At 40.4% G+C, this 21655-nt stretch overlaps 1 protein-coding gene across 1 annotated transcript in view; it reads left to right on the top strand.

Annotated features, from left to right (window-relative positions):
- The window catches only part of CDK6 (cyclin dependent kinase 6), a 221302-nt gene that overhangs the window by 99430 nt on the left and 100217 nt on the right, over positions 1–21655 (top strand). The window contains exon 3 of the mRNA XM_082662002.1: positions 7799–7966. Within this exon, the coding sequence (XP_082518128.1) occupies positions 7799–7966 (168 nt within the window). The remainder of the gene's footprint in view (positions 1–7798; positions 7967–21655) is intronic.

The following is a 21655-nucleotide window of genomic DNA, read 5'->3' as shown; positions in this document are numbered from 1 at the left end:
GAATTGAATGGAGTTGAAGAAATCAGAGTTCTCTGAAGCTAAGGTGTTCTTGGGATGCTGAAGCCAGGCAGGAATATGGTGAGTGTGGGCTAGAGAGGATGAGCCACAGTCCCTGAGGAATATGAAGGATTGACAGCAAACGATAGCAATGAGAAAGGGGATTTTGTCAGCATTAATTGAAGGAGGTATAAGTCTCAAAGACAAAAGGATAACCACTTGGATGGGATAGTTGGCAACAAAAGAATGTTGGTACAGACCCCATGGGGGACGTTTTAGTGGGGGGGGGCTATAAATGAAAGGTTGTGACCTTACTTAACAGGTTTTACTTAATATAATTTTAGTTAAGTTACATTCATTAGAATAATTCTCAACTGCAAATTATACAACACGATGAAAAAATGGCTTGAAGTTAGAGCATTATTGTTGCCCTAACTACAAGGCTAGAGGTGGGCAGCCCCAAAGTTGATTCAGCTCTTCAGTGATGTCATCGAAGACCCAGACTCTTTCCCTCATTACACTCGGGCATTTCCGTGTGTGCAGGTGATGTCTCCCTTTATGTTTCAAGGTGATTGCTACAGTAGCAAGTTCATGCCCTGAAGCAGTAGCATTTGGTGTAAGATGCACAGGTGGAGAGTGAGGGCTGGGAGGTGAGGAGGAAGTACAGCAGAGAGTTTTCTACAGTGGTCTTCTTATTAGGAGAAAAATGCTTTCCAAACCTTGCCCATATGTCTCATTAGCCAGGACTGGGTCCCATGTCCATCTCTAGATCAATTCCTAGCAAACGGGAATGTGGTTGCCTTGGACCAGTCCTTCATGGCTGGCAACCAACAATGTCTGCTACAGTATGCAAATTACAATATGCTCCACTCTGTGGAAAACCAACTTCTCTAATACATTACCTCGTTTGGAGAGGAGGGAAGTACGGAGTGAGAAGAAAATTCTCAAAAGAGGGAATTGAGGAGAATGGGGAAAGACATGAAGGTATTTTGTCCAGATACAGCCATTAAAAAACATACTGTTAAAAAAAATTTTATTATAAAGAGTATGTGTTAAAATGGGGAAATATCCACAGTATATTGTTAAATGATTTTAAAAGGATCACAAAACAATGAGTCTAGAACAAAAACCATTTGGGGCATTAGCCAACAACCTAGTCACTTATACTCTGTATTTTCTTGTTTATGCAATGTTGATTTTTACATCTTGCTCTGAAGAAGTTATAATTAACATCGTTATTTGTAGTTTCAGTTCCCAATGACTTTCCACTGTGGGTTAATAATAGCCGTCATGATGAGGTAATGATTCCTTCTTTCAGACTGTCCATTTAGCCATTGCATTTTCCCTCAAACACCAACAATATTTCCAGGCTTGGTGAAAATCAGTGGTGATTTTCTTACTTCTAGTTAGTTGAGACTGATTCTGTACTTACTCAGCGTTATCATCACTTCCAGGAATGAACAATACATGGCTCCTTTTCATTCTCTCTTCAGAATACGTATTTTGTTAATAAAATTTATATAGGAAACCACTTTTATTATGCTTTCATCCAGTTGCATAGAAGCAGTAAAAGTAGAAAGCCAGCACTTGCAATGAGGGAGGGGCCTTGCCTTTGTTTCTGCTGAAGAGCCCCAAGGCGTGTGTCGCCTTCCTCAGCTAGATCTCCCCTTCCCTCCCTTTGGAACAAAGCTGCCGTGTGGCTTGTGGCTCATCTCCAGGTCCTCGCATTTATTACTTACTTTCAATTTACCAATTACTACTTTCCAGGTAATCTGAAGCTTTAAGGAGCCTGCTTTAGCCCTCCTCTTGCTTTGTCGGAATTTGTTTTGCCCTTTGTGATTCGGGATACAGCATTCTCTGGGTACTCCTATGGACCAGAGTGAGAAGTAGGGGGATCCTGTTTATAATGCAGTCTTTGCGACCCATTGTTAACATTGTGAATTGATCAGTGAACGTGTGAAGACGCCACTGTCAAGTTTTGAAGTAGAGTACGGTGTGGACATTACAATAAGCTTGATGTGGTAACTTCAGGCAGATTCTCCTTGAGCGCGGAAGTGGAAGGAGCGAGTGAAATCTCCAGTGCATGAATGAACCCACCTGATTGACTACCCAGGACTAGGCTTTGTTATTCATGACTTCATTGCTTATATAGTAATATTGTAGCACATTTTACAGGAGAACTGTGATTTTTAAAATATCCTGGGACTAGATTCAGCAATTCTACTTCTGGGCATATAGATCCGAAAGAAGTGAAAGCGGGGTCACAAAGAGATATTTGTATTTATACACCTATGTGCATAGCGGATTCTTCACGATAGCCACAACAGCCCAAGTGACTGTCCGTCAGCAGATGACTGGACAAGCAAAATGTAGTATATCCACACAATGGAATATTAGTCAGCTTTAAAAAGGAAGGAAATTGTGACACATGCTACATCATGGATGAACTTTGAGGGCATTATGCTAAATTAAATAAGCCAGTCACAAAAAAGCGAATACATTATGATTCCACTCATATGAGGTATCTAGAGTGGCCAAATTCACAGAAACAGAAAATAGAAGGGTGGTCTGGGAGGAAGGGAGAAGTGAAGAGCTGTTTAGTGGGTCTAAGAGTTTCAGTTTTGCGGGCTTCCCTGGTGGCACAGTGGTTGAGAGTCCGCCTGCCAATGCAGGGGACACGGGTTCGTGCCCCGGTCCGGGAAGATCCCACATGCCGCGGAGCGGCTGGGCCCGTGAGCCATGGCTGCTGAGCCTGCATGTCCGGAGCCTGTGCTCCGCAACGGGAGAGACCACAACAGTGAGAGGCCCGCGTACCGCAAAGAAAAAAAAATTATAGGAAGAGTTTCCGTTTTGCAAGATAGAAAAAGTTCTGAAGATTGGTTGTACAACAGTGTGAATATACTTACTACTGAACTATACGCTTAAAAATGGTTAAGATGGGAAATTTTATGTGTATCTTACCACAGTTAAAATTTTCAAATATATGTTAGTAATCAGCAAAAAAGGAAAAACAAAGAGATCCCGGGACTGGCCCTCATTATTGTCAGTAGTCCTCTGCTTTATGACTTTATCATCACATGCTCTGTTACTTTTATTCCTGTAATTATAATCCCTACCTTAAGTCAACATGTTACCAATTTAGTGTAAAAAAAACCTTTGTGGTGTTGATCTGTGAGATTCCTTTAACATCCTTCATAAGAAGCAAACAGGCCCTCATTATTGTCAGTAGTCCTCTGCTTTATGACTTTATCATCACATGCTCTGTTACTTTTATTCCTGTAATTATAATCCCTACCTTAAGTCAACATGTTACCAGTTTAGTGTAAAAAAAACCTTTGTGGTGTTGATCTGTGAGATTCCTTTAACATCCTTCATAAGAAGCAAACTGGGTGAGATCTTCATAAGAAACAACAAATCGTTATGAAGACTCTTCTGTCAAAAATTGGATAACAAATTTGAAAAGACTGTGATTTACACATTGTAAGGAGAAAAAAATGATTATCCTTGTGCAAGTTGTATATGTCTTTAATTTTTAAGTAGATAAACTACTGATGTATACCTTTGTTGCTAAAGCCTTGAGGATGTGAGTGCATCACTTAGATTTAGGTAGATGCATCCAAAAATACAGAATTGTCTATTGAGAGCTGTCAGTTTTGTGATTTACTGTATGGAATAAGTTGGTGTTTTCAATATCTGTTTATCTTATTTATTTATTTTTGGCTGCATTGGGTCTTCACTCCTGTGCACAGGCTTTCTCCACCTGCTGCAAGCGGGGACTACTCCTCGCTCTGGTGTGCGGGCTTCTCACCGCGGCGGCCTCTCCGGCTGTGGAACACGGGCTCTAGGCTCACGGGCCTCAGCAGCTGTAGCACGCAGGCTCAGCAGTTGTGGCTCACGGGCTCTAGAGCACAGGCTCAGTAGTCGTGGCACACGGGCCTAGCTGCTTTGCAGCATGTGGGATCTTTCCAGACCAGGGCTCAAACCCGTGTGCCTGCATTGGCAGGTGGATTCTTAAGCACTGCGCCACCAGGGATGCCCTTCAGTATCTTTTGAAACTAATCATACCTTTTGTGTAGTTGGAAAAAATGACCCAGTGATAAAACTTTTTCCCATTAGAAAAGCTTGAGGTAGATTTTCAGTTTGCTTGTGTGTTTTGTTTTCAAAGAAGTAAGAGGATTACTGCTCTAGAACACCTAAGAGAAACTAATTGTTGTTACAAGGCTTTGAAGACTTCTGGTGTTCAGACTGAAGTCCAGAGTCTTTTTAGGGGAGTTGCCAAGGATAAAACCCCATCTAAAGTCACTGGGAGCCAGACTTCATTCCATGATGGTGTCCTGTTAAAATATGCTCCTATGTCACATGTTTCAGAAAGATACATATTGAGGGCCTCCAGTGACTGTTTATCATTAGTGTGAGTAGACATTTTATACCAGAATGGTGCATTGTAACATTAAAAGGTTTTAAACCTATATTTAACTTAATTGGCAGTATCCATAGTTACATTACGTTGCATCGCTAGGATTACTGGGAAATATTTGAGTCTTGTATAAGACGGATTAATTTAGTTTAAAATCTTGAGGAGCTAATTTAAAAGTATGTCTCATGATACTATAAATTGAGATAGAACAGATGATAAGCTTAAGTAGAGAATCCTTTGAAATGTCTTTGATCAAAGCACTGCTTGTGATTCTGAAGGAAAGGTGTTTTTTATTTTCTTGCCTTGTTTAGTGTTACAGTTGATTCATTCATATAATTCTTAGGAAATGGGACCAGAGTTCTCATTCTATTTGTTACCAGAGTTCCTAACATAGGTGCATATATTTCCCTTTTCAGATTAGGTGTTCCCTTTTCAGATTAGGTGTTCTGATGAAAGATTAGATGTTCCGATGAAAGATTGGGGTGGGTCCCCAAATCATACTTACTACAAGCCCATAATGCTCATCAACCTACCTCGCAATGGAATTACTGAAGGAAATGAGATTTTGGGCAATTTTTTAAAAAATCGTTAACTCAAGTCTTACTAGTTCAAAACTCTAATTATAGCTGGATATTATAGGTTTAAAAGAAAACCCAGTTTGCTAACCAAAAAACTTTTTAAGTAGCCTAATAAAATCCAAAGAGCGGTAATTCCTATGTAGAACCAACTTTTTATACATCCATAGGTGTCATTTACATGGAATCAATGTTAGTGCCAGTATATGTGTTCTCACTGCCTAAACTGTGCTTTTATATGATGTTAAGAAGTCATTTTCATCTACACTAGCCTTTAAACAGAGGAGAACTAGACTCTTAGTATATGTACCAAAATAACACAACTAAAACCAAATAATAATGATTATGGCATACGAAGGAAAACTATGCAGCCATTAAAAATCATATTGTATAAAAAAGTTATATTTTAGAAGAATTTTGTTGAAGTGACAAAATATTCATAATGAATTGTTAAATGTTTTTTAAACAACTGTAAAATGTGTACAGAATAACAATTTTTATAAATATGTTATATTTATATATTAATATTATATTGTATGTGATATATATTGTTTATAATATTTATATAGAGATATAATATATTTATACCTCCAAATATAGCAGTATCTGTTTAAAAGATGTGAAAGATAAAAGTTAACAGTAAAGTTTTCTCTCTTCTCTGAGTGGTGGGATTTTGCATGATGTTTGTTCTTCCTCTGGATTTTTAATAAAATTTTAAAAAAGCTTCTATATGCATTAAGCATGTACCAATTTTATAATTAAGGAAAATGTAGTGTGTGCTGTATAAATACACAAATAAAAGCAATACATATGTATTTAAACTCAGTAGTTCAGGCTTTTCATAAATTAAGATGGGCCTTATTAGTATAATTAATTGGTTCAAATTTTTACATATTTATTCTACTAATTGGCTGCTTAAACTGTTTGAACAATGAAACATGAACCAAGCACATTTATTCTTTGTACTGTTTTAAATGGTTGGTGCTTAGTTTATAAGAAGCTAAAGATGACAAGCCAGCATGACATTAGTTTAGGTTAGTCATGCTGTTTAAAATCCACTGCTTACAAGTCATGTGCATGTGTTTCCAATAAAGACTTATTTGCTGCAACAGTAGATTACTTTCGTTAACATTTTGTGCTTCATTTTCACACTCTTGTTTATTCATTCCAAGTTGTTTTACCCTCAATGGTTCTTAAGTCTTGAAGGACTGTCTGTCCCTCAACAGTGCAGTCTTCTCCAGAGTTTTCATCTTTGGAAACTTAGAAGGTAACCCCAGCCAGTTCATCAGATCCATTTAGGTGGCGCTCAAAAAGAATTCTAGTACACCTGTATCATTGCACACTTGCTTAGTGCTCTGTTCACTGACCTTGTGGCACTGGCCACATTTTCTTCTAGTTGTTTGTTACTCTGTCTCCCCCAGGAAACGGGACACTTCAACGATTATCATTTATTGAATGCTAACCGTGTGACAGAAACTACTTCTTTACATGCGTTACTTCATTTAAATCTCGTATTATGAGAAGTAAGCACTGTTTTCTCCTTTTTATAGGTGGAAAACTAAGGCTTTGGTTTTGAATAAGCCAGGATATAAAGATAGAACTCCCTGAAGGAAATACCAATACTGTAAACCAATAACTAAATACAGTCTAGCTGATGAACAAGTGTGTCCTCACAGCCCCTGCCAGCTCTGAAGCCCCTGATGCTACCTAATCATTTCTCTAACCTTTATATGAACAAAATCATTCCATCCTCCCTTTACACACCATTCTCACAATATTTGGGGAGGGGGGTAGGTCAGTCTTATTAACCCCAGATTTCAGAGGGCCATATCATGGTCACTATCTTAAATTCCTACTTTCAGACAGTTTCCGAGTTTTAAATTTTGTATCTGATTTTATCAGCTCTAAAATTAGAAGAAGATGTGACGTTGGTTTATTTTCTGAATGCCCCCCTCCTCCATGCTAGCTGATACCGTCAGCAGTAAGTGCTGCCATTTATTGAATGCTGACTACTGTCAGTGCTGTACAAACAGTGATCCTATGAAGTAGGTTTTCCTATTTTTACAGACCTGAATACTGAGGCTTGGCGAGGTTAAATGGTTTACGCGGTTTTCCATGCTCATTCAATCATTGATCTAATGAAGAAGTGCACTGGGGATTTGAATCCAGTTTTCCTGGACTCTGGTTTGAGTCAAGACTCTGTCTTTTGCTAGTAGTGTTACTTTGGGCTAATTATATACACTTACTGTGTATCAGTTTCTTGACCTGTAAAATGGGTCAGTGATATTGTTTACCTCAGTGTTGTGGTGTGGATTAAGTGAGTTACTAAAGAGAAGGTCTTTAGAGCAATGCTTGACACATAGTGACGGCTAAGTGATAGGTGCTATAATAATAATAAGAACTACCATTAATGTTATCATTGTTTACTGGATTTTAATTGTTGGAATCATGTATTAAATCCTATAAAAGTATATGAAGTAAAAAGTGTCCCTCTCTCACCAACTACTTCCTCTCACCAACATTAACCATGGACACCAGTTTGGTGTACATCCTTCCAGAATATTTCCTATGCCATCTGAAACTATTTTTAAATCATCCTTTCATTAATGAAATACAGGTCAAGAGTGAAATTTTTTGTAGTGATCTTGAAAATGGGAGAGTGGAACAGTAGGGGGAAACAAATTCATTCATTCAGCAAATATTTATGCAATGCTTTCTGTATGCCAAGCACTTTTCTAAGTGCTGAGGATTTAGCATGTTGAATTTCTGTTTTGACCATTGATTGATTTTCTTTTTTGGTTTTATTTAGGATATGATGTTTCAGCTTCTCCGAGGTCTGGACTTTCTTCATTCTCACCGAGTGGTACATCGTGATCTAAAACCACAGAACATTCTGGTGACCAGCAGTGGACAAATAAAACTGGCTGACTTCGGCCTTGCCCGCATCTACAGTTTTCAGATGGCTCTTACCTCAGTGGTGAGTGAGAAAGTGCTGTTCTTTCATTAAACTTAGTTTTCTGCTTTTGAATGACAAACTGCCCCCATTCCAGGCCCCTAATGTTATTACTGCCCATGGTCAGTTGGTGGACAGAATGTCTTTGCACTTTTTATATAGCAGGCAGTAGGAGGAACGTGTTATGCTTACAACTACAGACATATCCTGGCTGGGCTTGTTGTGGACAGAACCCATTGCAGAAATAGACGGTTGCTTCTTAGCCACTAGAAAGGAATCAGTTACAAGTTTCCAAATGGTTTTGCCATATGGCTTTTTGCCATAACCACTGTGTTCAGAGCTGCATATATAGTGTCTAGGGAAACATAGCTCAAGGTCAGTGAGGAGAGAGCACCAGGAATGTTGACCTGTCTGCAGCATCCTAGTTTGAGAAACAGCCAGGTACCTGCACAGGTGTGTGAAAGCACTCCTGTGAAGCTGTGGTGTGTTCTTAATTTAATTAAGAAATTAAAATTTCTTTCATTTAAGAAATTAAATTTACAGTGAACTTGGATGATCTGTGAACAAGTAGCACCACCCTGCCGGGTGAAGGCTTCATCCAAGCCAAACTACGAAGAGTAAACCCAAAGGCTCTATTTTGGCAAAGAATGACAGTTATTCTGTTTTTTTTCTCATTCAGACACAAAACCATACTAGCTACTCGCTCTGGTTAGCTTCTATTTCTCCTTATAGTTCATTGTTTCTGAGATGAATTTTCATGAAATTCTGCACCTGAAATATACAAAGAGGAGCCTGGAAGCAGGCATTAATATCCCTTGTCTTTGAAGGACCTGTTTTCCATGCAGTGAATTCACGCATAGATTTATTTTTAAAGCCAAGTCATGTTCCTTTGCTGTGCTACTTATTTGGGGCAGGAGGTTGATATGGAGAATCCCTTTGATTCCATGAAGCCTACAAACATTGCCCTCAAAGCATTATATTAAGCCTTAAGTAAAAGAATCTTCTTGGGTCAGTATGCCATTTTCTACATATAGTCCATCTTTAGCCTCAAAGTGGTTCTCAGTTAAGGGCAGCACTGCCCTGGGGGGAGGGGGAAACATTGTTGAGAAATGTGCGACGGCATCTTTGGTCATCATAACAACTTGGGGAATGGTGGTGGCCGCAAGGAGGCTAATATTCTGCGCAACAAAGAATTGTTTCCCCAAATTCCAGTAATGCCTCAGATGAGAAGTAGAAATTCAGGAGGGGAGTTGGAAATTCTCTAAGAGAGGTAACTTGCCTTAGAAAAACATTCAATTTGCAAAAGTGTTCTGCTTCCTCACCCTGGAAATACAGATACTAGAACCTGGATGTGTAAGATCACATACTTTCCCAACATTATATACTTTACCTAGGGCATCAGAATTTTTACAGAGGATTCCTTAGAATGTGTCACTATTGTTGAAAGATAAATCATTCTTGTTACCTCTTTGCCCAACATACACCGTCACTTTTGAGAAGACAGGACACGAGACGGTGTTTAAGGGATAAGTCTCCAATTTGGGCTGGGTCAAGTGAGCCCTTGTGTTCTTATATAATCACACCAGAAAGGGCTGAGTCTGTGTGTTTCCCCAGTGGGAAGGGTGAGGTAGGCTAGAGCTTCCCTAGGAAGTAGTTTCGTATGTTGTTTCAGGGCCCTGGGGAGAAGCTTGAATAGGCTTTGCGATCCGGACAGTCATCAGGGGAGCAGATGGAAGGAACCAGTCTCCTTTGGTACATTAATTGAGGGAAGGATGAGCCGTAACTGAGACACTGTATTTTGATCCCCCACAACTGGGCACTGAAAACCGTAAATAAAAACAGGAAACCCAGTTGGGTTGTTTTTTTTTTCTTATTATTAAATTTGAGGAATGATAGCCCAGCTTGTGCGTAACACCAATTAACATTCCATTCTTGCTGAAAGTTGATATGTTCAGACAGGAAAATGGAGACAAATGATTTCATACAGAAAAGGGGAAAGGCAGTCGTAAATACCTGATTTTTCAGTATGTAGTTTGTATTGCATACTCTGTATTTCTTATGTGACATAAAGTAAAAAATATTAGCAACTGGGAAAGACACTGGAACAAATTCAGACTTTATTTGAAAGAGTCATAGTTGGAACTTAATGTCAATAATAAAGAATATGATTCCTGTAGGGTACCGCATTAAAATTTTTTCCCACTGTTTATTTTTCTTTTTAAGGAAAAATCCATTTCTATAGTGATACATTGGTTTATGTACACACAGTGACACATAAAGGCCTGGGATCAGTTTTTTCAGACTGAACTGGTATTTATTTTTTGTATTTCTTGAAGAGAAAAAGACTACACTCCACTTCCTGGAAATACACATTTTTTAGTGAGTTATGTCATACAGGAACTGGGAATCAACTTGATTTGTGGAATGTTAAAGAAATTTACAAGTTAACTGATTCGAAACTGACATTTTGCAGCCAGGAGAAATGCTAATAATATAATACTTACCTTCCAAAGCCTGACTCAAATGTCCCATTCTGGTACCCCCTGCAGAAATTAATCACCCCCGTCCTCCCTCATTGTTTCCAGAGTAACGTCTTATTAATGTCTTTCATAATACTGCTTTCTATCTTGTTTGTAGTTATGTAGGGGTTTTATCAGACTGTAAGCTCCTTGAAAGAGTTGGCCTTTGGGGTAGAAATTAATTTAGGACAGTCATCATAAGTCCGGACTCTAGTTGTGGCTGTAGTTGGTATAACATAGGGCCAAATGACTCGGCTTGTCTTCATCTGATAAGGGAGGGCTAAGTGCCGTTAACTGGGTGCCTCCTGCATGACCTTCAGGTGTCCTTAGGGAGTATTGGGTTCTTGCTGCTCAGTATACAGTCAGAGTGCGCATGTACCCCTGGAGAGGAAGGGTTGTTTATACCTATTTCTCTCAAGGGTGTAGAATCAAGATGTGGATGGCTACAGTGAATGCCTTAGACCCAGGCGGGACGGGCCCCTGGCCTGGGTTTCATGCCTTAGAGGAGCCTGCGCTGGCCCTGCTCCTGCCTTGCCTCCCTTGATGGGGCACAGAATCCAGGGTGCCTGAGACCCAGCCGCACTCAGGGCATTGGAATTCCCTGACTGAATGGGAACTGCACGGGCTTTTCTCAGTCCTTCCTCCTAACGGCAGATTGGGCCACCTGTGTCCTCACCCCATGCATAAGGGGCAGCAGTTTGCAGACATCGGACAGAATGGGGACACACAGACTGGGGTGGCCGTAAACACCGCGTGAGGCCCCTTGTCCTGCAGGGAGGAGCTGGGGATGTGAAGAGAAGTGGGGCCTGTTACTCAATGCCTGGCATGGGTTCTACTTATCAGAAGAGTTTCTGTGAAACCCTGAAAATCAACTTCTGTGACCTGTATTGAAATAACTACATTTGTGGAGAACCAGAGAACAGGTTAGAGGGAGCTTCTTTCCATTGCACGTAAGTGACATGTACGAACATGACCAATGTGATGATATATAATCTTCATGGCAGATGCATTTCAAGAATACAGGCATACTTCGTTTTATTGCGCTCCATTTTATTGCATTTAGCAGACACTGCATTTTTTCCAAATTGACGTTTTGTGGCAACCCTGCATCATGGCGCCATTTTCCAACAACACTTGCTCATTTAATGCTTCTGTGTCACATTTTGGTAATTCTAGCAGTATTTCAAACTTTTTCATTATTATATGTATTGTGGTGATCTGTGATTAGAGATCTTCGATGTTACTATTTCAAAAAGATTATGTGCTGCTGAATTTTTTAGCAATAAAGTATTATTTAAGTAAGGCATGTACATTTTTTAAGACATAATGCTATTGCATACTTAATAGACTATAGTATAGTGTAAACACAACTTTTATAGGCACTGGAAACCAAGAAATTCATGGGACTCGCTTTATTGCCATATTCGCTTTATTGTGTGGTCTGGTACCCAACCCACGATATCTCTGAGGTCTGCCTCTGTATGCTTATTCAATAGAATGACTATACAACTAACTAAAATTGTATTGAGAGTCATTCTCAAGTCAACATTTCTAAGAACTTCCCGCGTTGGATGCAGTGTGTAGTGCAACTCATTTTTGTCTGTCAATATGAAAGGGAAGTAGAGCCCAACCTCTGAGCGGGCAGGTTGGGTCATACCCAATCGCACACCCGCGTCTGACAGGGCGAGTCGTAGAAGCAGAGCCTGGCCCATCACTAGCAGCCCGACGATGACTCTGATCATCATGAAGCCCTATGAACAGCAGCTCAGGGAGAGAGCAGGTCTTAACTTCTCTGGTTATGATGAAAAATCCCTATTTTTTTTTTTTTTCCTGAACTGACCCATACAGCACGTAGGGTGATACTGTTGCCATTGGATTTGGTGGTTTGGGAACTCCTTATCAACCATCTCATTTTGAAAGTGGGGAAACTGAGACTCAGACGAGCAGTTTGTAACCAGGTTAAGTCGGAATTCGCCAAATAGATTATAAATGGCTTGGAGAGTACTAATGTTTATATTCTGGCTCTCGCCCATCATCCCCTCTCCCTTCCTCTTCTCCCCACGGTGGGATCCAATACTTTAGAGGGTATCAAACTAGGTTCTGTAGACCTCTTGGGTTCTACAAAGGGTATGCAGAGATTCCACAAATATTCAACAATCCATTTTTTGAAACATGTTTTAAGTCTTGTTAAAATTGTAATTAAAAAACAACTAGCTCATGTCATATTTTGACACAGTGGGGAACACTGAGGCATGAACTTGTACCTCCTGGTTAACTTGTTATTTATGTAGACCTCAGAATAAAACTTCTTTTGCCACAGTTGTGAATACTGAAACCTCTTGTAAATGTATCATTGCTTAGGAAAAATCAGGTGTTCTCTTGATTCACTCCTGTGTGTATCTGCTCCCTTAAAATCATCCAAGTGCCTGTTCACGACAGCGCACGCATCGTGCTATGCTCACTGTGTGACATGAGACCACTTTGGGGGCCGTTCAGAGCAGTGCTGGGGTTGACGTTTTTATATCCAGATGTAATTGCCAACGCCCGTGCAGTTAGAACCAGTCACTCCCCAGGACAGCCACCGTGAAGCCACCTGTGGATAGAGAGGAGGCTGCACCTTAAAATGAGGTCATTCCTTTTGGGGCCTCAGCAACTTCACATGCTGGGATGAAGTCCAGGACTGGCCTGCCGTAAACCAATTTGTGTTCTGCAGTGAACAGTATTACAGTGACTTTTCAGTGTTTTTTTGGAGGGCCTTTATACAATCATTAGACAAAGGAGAGAATTAGCATTTTTCCTCCAAATGCCTGTGCCTAACACACAGTTTGGAGAAAAAATCCACTTTGTACCATAATGAAAGAGAGAGAATATTCTCCTGTCTTTTCAGTGACTTAGTAAAATTCTCACTAAGTGAATTACATTCTCCTTCGCCAAAGTTCTTTTTTTCCATATTATCTTTCCTATTACAAGACTTACGTCTTCATATGAAAACATTTTCCACTCTGTAGAAATAATCAAAAGATAACAAGTAAATAGTGAGCATGGAAAGACTTTTGACATCTCTACAAATTACAAAAGTTCACTCAGGGATTTTTTTATATGGAACTGATAAGATTCCCCAAATTGCCTTATTTAACATCACTCATTTATTTAGTACCACAAGAATCACAAAAAAACAAATTGCTGGGCTTCCCTGGTGGCGCAGTGGTTGAGAGTCCGCCTGCCAATGCAGGGGACACGGGTTCGTGCCCCGGTGCGGGAAGATCCCACATGCCGCGGAGTGGCTGGGCCCGTGAGCCATGGCCGCTGAACCTGCGCATCCGGAGCCTGTGCTCCGCAACGGGAGAGGCCACAACAGTGAGAGGCCCGCCTACCACAAAAAAAAAAAAAAAAAAAAAAATTGCTTACATCCTCTCCTTATGCCTCTGGCAATAGATGGTTTCCTCTTCGAATGCCAGCATTGGTAGCGTTTAGTAAACATTAAAGAAACCTTGTGGATTCAGAAACTTTTTGATAATCCTGGGGTAGAAAATTAATGAAATGGAGTTGTGGCAGTCAGTCAACAAATATTGATCACTTTCCATGAGCCAAGCACTGTCAGTGAACCTGAGGGACCATGGTGAATAGAAGCGGACAAGGTCTCTGCTCTCATGGAGCTCATAATCACAATGGGGAAACAGATCTTAATCAAACAGTCACACAAAGAAATGTATAGTTAGAAACAGAGACAAGTGCAATAAAGGAAAGGGGCAGAGTTCTATGAGGCCCTGTGATTCCGAAGCCCTCGTGGGCTGGGGGTCAGGGAAGCCCTCCCTGCTCACCCACACCGGTATGTGAGATGCTCAGAGAGGTCACCAGCCCCCTTCGCTCAGAACCTGCCTGGATGTGGGCCCCACGGATGTGCACATCATGCAGTCTGTGCTTATTTTCTCTGTTTCTGTTTGGAATAGTTCATTTTACAGCACCTAGTTGGCACCACCAAGTTGACAAAGTGAAGCAGGACCAGAGATCAGAGAACAATGTCATCTTTTACAGGAGAAAATAAATTGTTTATGCTTGTTTCCTCTTCGTGCGTGTTGTATTTACTATGGGGACCTGGCAGGGTTTGTGCCCCGGCTTGGGCAGCCGAGTTGCTCCCACAGAAGCCTGCAAAGGCTGCCAGTGAGTACTGAGTAAATCAAACCAAGAGCATGAACCGAGTATAATGGAAAAAACCCAAAGCCCTGTCGCCTCAGCACCTCAGTGAAAGTGCAGGACACACCTCAGAAGCCGAAAAAGGCTCCTGTAACTCCCTTCCCACTCGACCTCTCCTTGCCATGACACAACCAGGTCTGTTTTGTGAAAACTTCCAGTTGCCAGTACATATTTCATAGTTAACAATGGAGTGTTTGTGCCGGTTTCGTTTTCACTTTCACCAGTGAGGGAAGTAGAGCACAATGGGGCAGTGCACAGGGCTGGGAACAGGACACGTTTTCTTTAGGATTCCCAGGACTGGGTACGTGGAAAATGCCAGAGCCAAGACAAACATGAAAACCCATCCAGATTCTCCGTTACTCATTCTCAGTGGCAGTAAAACACATTTTGAGTTGCCATCTGAAAGGTTGGCTCTGCCTCTGCAGTAAAGGCAAATGCTCTTGACCACTGTGAGCATTGCTTCCATGTAGAAAGAGAATGTATTCCATGCAGTACAGGATGCTGCTGTAGGTGCGCACGTGTGTGCGTGTGTGTGTGTGTGTGCGCGCGTGGGGGTGGGTATTTAATTGCTCCAAGTATACTTGTGAAGTTCATCAAACAACTGCTTTTCTTGTTTATAAAAGATAGTCATTCATTTGACTCACCTAATTCTAGCTCCTTCCTGAGTTGTCACTGTTGAGAATCAGTTCTGGACAAAAACAGTTTAACTGTATCGTTACTGCCTGGAGGATGTTTTACTCAGAGAAAGGACGGGATGTTCTTTTCTTCCTCCATACGTCTGTTCAGCCAGCTAATGTCCTACCAAGGTATGGTATAGACAGGGTCTGGTTGTCACCTGGTTGTTTACATTCCATCCTACAGACACCCTGTGTGATGCCATTCAAATTTCAGAAGCTTGAGGCCAAGTTTGAGTGTAAAGACCAACTATTGTCTTAAGGTTGACGAGACCAAATGCTTTAAAGAAGTTTTGCAGCCGAAGGGTTTCTCAGAGATGCAGAAGATGGAAAAACTTTTGTTGCCTCTTCCACTTAACATTCTTATGGGAATATGCCTTCTGTGCTTGGTCAGGGACTAGTCTGTCAAACTGTTTAAGGAGATAATTTTGTCTCCCCTAAATTTCCTTAACTCGTGTCCCGTTAGGTCCATTCAATGGAGTATGAGACACAGTCCTTGGAATTGAATATAAAACAATGTCTCTATAACTTGGATTTTTACATCCTCTTTAATTCTTGGGATGTGTGCGCTTCTTGTGTTTTACAGGTGTCACTGCTTACTTCCTTGTATGGAAGGGAAAGGTGGCAGTATCTTCATTTTGCTTGGGCTTCGCTAGTCTCCTAGTGCGAGTTCCTGAGTTGAGATGTGTCATTGAAATTCTGTTACATTGGCCATAGCCATTTTTATTTGCACAACTCCAGGGTTGTACTACTTTTGTGTTTCCCACAGTGCCTTTCTGGCACATGGTAGGCACTTGATAAATACATGGTGAATGAATGAAACGAATCCTCGTGATTCTCCAGTGCCTAAAGAATGAATTCCAACTCTGTAGCATGGTATGCAGAGAGGGTTTTGCAGTGTAGCCCCAACCTGCCCCTCTGTACTCTCACTCCCACCCAGAAATCACCCCCATACACATAAAGGCATATTCCGTATCATCTAACACCATCAGATTTCTCACTACTCTTTAAGTTCTTTCACAACTCCCTACTTTCACAAATGAATGAATTTCCAACTCTGCTTTTTCCATGTTGCTGCTGGGGGTCATTGCATCATCAGTGATAAGCATCTAAAGATTTGTTTGTTTGTTTGTTTGTTTGAGATTCAGCTTTCACCTAAATCTTCCTAGTTGCCCACAGCATCATTCCCTGATAGTAACTGGAGCTCTGAGGGAGTAACAGTTACACTTCGAATATCTGTCTGGGCAGCCAGTCCTAACCTTCAGATAATTATTGTTCTTCATCCCTACTTATTCGAGATGACAAGCCTTCCTACACCTCCCCAACTTGTGCACTTACATTTTCTATGTGGTATGTTTACATTAAAAATTAAGACCTTTAGGGATCTTTGAAGGAACCGTAGTGTCACAGGAAAAGGTTGAAAATGTCTGCATTATTGTTTCTTTTAGTCATTTTATTTAGTCCACTTGGGTTCTTGAGAAGATCAAGTACATGTTTTTCTTTCTTCCTTTTTTTTTTTTTTTTTGCGGTACGCGGGCCTCTCACTGTTGTGGCCTCTCCCGTCGTGGAGCACAGGCTCCGGACGCACAGGCTCAGCGGCCATGGCTCACGGGTCCAGCCGCCCCGCGGCATGTGGGATCTTCCCGGACCGGGGCACGAACCTGTGTCCCCTGCATCGGCAGGCGGACTCTCAACCACTGCGCCACCAGGGAAGCCCCATGTTTTTCTTAATCTGTATAGGTCTCTCCAAAAGTTCAGCTCAGACTTTTATACGATTGCTTTGTCATGCTGGATTTTCTTTCATATTGTATTGACTTTATTGCTGATATTTCACATGTGTTTCTCAGTGATGCTCTTTGGGCTGCTGAACAGTTCCTCTTCCTGCTACCACTTTCTGTTTTCCTTTTCTCTAGGGATTGAAACACAGGGTGAGTAACATTGTGGCACCCAACATCTGTAAGGATACTTATGATTTTTAAGTCCCTCATAAATTTGAATGTTAAAATTTACAGTTGGCTTTGGAGGAATAATCTACCTTCAGGTCTCAGGGAAACATCCAAAAGAAGGAAGGGGAAAGTGTAGGAAAATTTACTCTGCTCTTATATTTATTTTGAAGGCTGGCAGCATCTAAAAGTTGGTCTGTAAATTTAACAACTCAACCATAAAAACCCCAAAATAAAGGAGAAAAATCTCTACTGCTTCTAGGTTTGGGTACTAACATAAAGTTACAAGATTTCTCTTCAGCCATTTAACAATTTTTTTTTTATTTCTAAAGCTATCCTTCCCTTTCTTCTTTACCATTTTTATTTTGATGAATTACTTTTTAAAGGTCACGATGCTTTGAAATGTATGGACATGTTTTCTGAACACTGTTGATAGATTCCACGGTGATGCTACGGCTATCTGCACCTTATGTAACGCTGGATGATTTCAGTGAGGTGGGGACCGCACATGGTATCAGTTCTTGTGGGAAAATATGCTTCAGTGGCTTACTGGCACTGCTCTTGGAATGTGGCATTTAAAAGTACCTTTTTACAGTGGGAAAGAATTCTGTCAAGAATAAACAGTCTGACCTTGTTAAATGGGCCAAAGTTGGTCTGTAACCTAGTTCCAGAAAACTAGCTTTTACTAGTTTAGAAAAAGCAGATGAGAAAAATTACAACTAAAACTTTCTAAAGAATGGAAAAAGTTCCTGTGAAGAATATGAAATAAGTTCCAGAAATGAGGGTCTTCATATATACTCATGAAAATGTCTTTACTGGACTATAAAATCCCATTTTTCCAGAGTGGATGAAAGATGAGGGGTACAGCTCGTCAGAAAAGCAGATTTTCTTTTTCCTGGAAAGACAAGACTGGCTTATTGAAAGGAGCTGTGGGAGGGGCCTTGTAGCACGGACCAACCGTGGGAAACCAGCCGGCTTGGGGAGATGAAGAAGAAGTAAAAATTGCTGCTGACTCCCCATTGCCCACAGGTTAAAAAGTCTCTGTACTCTGAGCTGTGGGTTGCAGCAGTCTGTTCCTCACCTTTCTCTCCATCCCCTCCCTCCCCCCCCCACCTCAAACCCACCCACACACACCCATGCTCTTGCCACTCCAGACCTCCTTCCTCTTGCTTGAAGGAATATGCCATTAGATTTTGTACCTCTAGGCCATTAGATCTTCTCTCTGCTTACCCTGCCTTTCCCCTTTTCAGCCTAACAAACTCCTACTCAATCTTCAAGACTCAGGGCAAATGCCACTTCCTCCCAGAAGTCGGCCTGACTCTCTAGGATAAAGTTAGGCACTTCCTCTGTGTATCTTTGATTTGCCTCTAATATAGTAGCTATCATGTGATAGTGTCCCCATGGGTTTGCCATTGATTTTAAAAAGAATAACATTGTAATATTTGCTGTAGCACTTAAGGTAGCAAGACACAGGCATGTGGTATTGCTCTGTGAGTGTTTGTAGTGTGTGTGTGTGTGTGTGTGTGTGTGTGTGTGTGTGTGTGATGAAATAAGAGGTTTCTGAGTAGAGGAGGTAGAGAGAGGCTGGCTTGGGCGGGGATACTGAGTGAGACTGAGAAAGGGATGCTTCCCCCCAAACATCGGCTTTCCTGAAAGGTGTCACTACAGCCTGTATCTGCATCCATTTTGAAATTTCAGTGTCAGGAACAAAACTTGTTTTATTAATCACTTTCATTGCTAAATCCTGTGTTTATATTTAAATGATATTCTGAAAAAAGAAGATTTCACTGCTTTTACTCAGATGCATGACTGTCAAGGAGTTGGTTGGTTGGGTGTTGTCTGAGTGGGCTAGAGCTCAAAGATGGTGGTTCTAGTCACAACCACTTTTAATGTTAAACAACTAATCTATCAGTAATAACTTAAATTGAGGAAAATTTTTAATGAGTTATAGTAAAAACTAGACTTTGTGTTCTAAAAGAATGTGTAAGTTAAAAAAAACTTTGTAAGTTAAAAAAAACTAAAACTGTGCAAGTTAAAAAAAACTAAGTTAAAAAAAACTAATGTGTAAAATAGATAAACAATCAAGTACTTTGCAGATGGGCTTATGGCAAGGTTTTTCAAAAGTAGCCTCTGCAATCGAAACTAAAATTTAATAGATTAAAATTCATTTTCTGAAGTCTTTCCAGGATTGTATATATCATGCAAAACTACTTATTCTATCTGACCACTCTAGTTCTTACTGGTTCTTACATACAAAGGTAGTAAAAAAAAAAAAAAGCCAAAATAGTCCATTGTGAACTTATTTTTTTCTTAATTAATTAATTTATTTTTGGCTGCGTTGGGTCTTCATTGCCGCACACAGGCTTTCTCTAGTTGCGGCGAGTGGGGGCTACTCTTCGTTGCGGTGTGTGTGTTTCTCAGTGCAATGGTTTCTCTTGTTGAGGAGCACGGGCTCTAGGCATGCGGGCTCAGTAGTTGTGGTGCACGGGCTTAGTTGCTTCGCGGCATGTGGGATCTTCCTGGAGCAGGGATTGAACCCGTGTCCCCTGCATTGGCAGGCGGATTCTTAACCACTGCACCACCGGGGAAGCCCCATTGTGAATTTAAAAGTGTTACCATCCAGGAAAAAAAGAGACTCACAATGGTACAATGTTCGGGTACAATGTTCCTTTTGTACCTGAACAAAAATTGGCCACTATCATCATGGCTTTTACTGGCATGTTGAGGTTAAAAATGTAGCACAACATTTAGGATTTTGACAATATTGAGTAAACAATCCATTGAAGTGAGAAAAGCATCTTCAGGTTTGAACTTTCTTTAATAATGTTATAGTAAATCAAAATATAATCTTTGGGGACGTCCCTGGTGGCGCAGTGGATAAGAATCTACCTGCCAATGCAGGGGACACGGGTTCACGCCCTGGTCCGGGAAGATCCCACATGCCGAGGAGCAACTAAGCCCATGAGCCACAGCTACTGAACCCGCATGCCACAACTGCTGAAGCCCATGCACCTAGAGCCCGTGCTCCGCAACAACAGAAGCCACCACAATGAGAAGCCTGTGCACCGCAACGAAGAGTAGACCCCGCTCACCGCAACTAGAGAAAGCCCGTGCGCAGCAACGAAGACCCAACGCAGCCAAAAATAAATAAATAAATATATATATATATATAAAATCTTTGTCTTTTCTTTATACCTATTATTCTATTTTTATTTCTAAAATGATTCCTTGATTTTAGGACATGGGACTGAAATACCACATTTAAATGCCATGTTGCTGCTACCATACCTATAGTATAATCCAAATTGTATTTTCCATCAGGTTTCTTTTTCATTGGTGGTTTATATGCTCCTATTTTTAAAGGAATCAAATTTTCTCAATATTGATTATAGTTCACAAGTATTCTATTATATTTAAGAAAAATATATTCATAGATTGCTTTAAATATCCAATAATTATAGCATCCACTTGCTCTGTAATTTTATTTTTAGAAATTTGATGTAAGGAGACAATTTCTGGAGAGAAATTGAACAATTTGTACGATACAGTTCACCAAATTTTCTGCAGACATTTTCTCCAGTTTTTTCTCCAGCGTTTCCTTCCCTTTGTAGCATTTGTATACATGATTCAGTCCCTTCTTTTAAACTCTCATCTTTGTTTAATCAATTTTTTTAAATCTGCATTCTTTTTTGATTGCTAAAATTATTTGAAAATTCAAACATTCCAGATAGGTAAAAAAATGATAAGAAAAATTTCGCAATTATCTTTCCTCTCAGAAAAAACCACTATTAACAGTTCGGTGAATGAACTTTCATATCTTTTTCTATTTATATGCAACCGTGTGTGTGTGCAAACACATAGAGCACAGTGTCCATACAGGTTATTTTTGTGTGGGTTTTTTTGTTTACTTTTGTCCATTTAATTTATCTTACACAGTCTTCCGTATCTAACATATAGCCTGTTTATTCTTTCTCTTACCTTCATGGTGTGAATATACGTAATAGTTTTACCTAGTCTCCTGGGATGGACCTTTGGGGAGTTTCTCTTTTGGGGCTACAGTGAACATCCTGGGCTTATATCTTTTTACCCAAATACTAATATTTTTGTAGCATAAGTTTCAAGAAAGGGCATTACCAAGATAAAAGATAAAAGAGTATGCACATTTTTTTCCTTTTCTTATGTTTAGTTTTATAAGAAACTCCCAAACTGTCTTCCAGAGTGGCCGTACTGTTTTGTACTATCACCACCCTCAGCAGTGAGTGAGAGTTCCTGTTGCAGCACATCCTCATCAGCATTTGGTGTTGTCAGTGTGTTAGATCTTGGCCCTTCTAGTAAGTGTGTAGTGGTATTTCATTGCTGTTTTAATGAGCATGCACACTTCAG

This window comes from Grampus griseus (assembly GCF_964374135.1).
Source record: "Grampus griseus genome assembly, chromosome: 9".
In the NCBI taxonomy this organism is placed as follows: domain Eukaryota; kingdom Metazoa; phylum Chordata; class Mammalia; order Artiodactyla; family Delphinidae; genus Grampus; species Grampus griseus.
The sequence above is the reverse complement of the archived record's forward strand: the minus strand, read 5'-3'. Positions and strand labels throughout refer to the sequence as shown.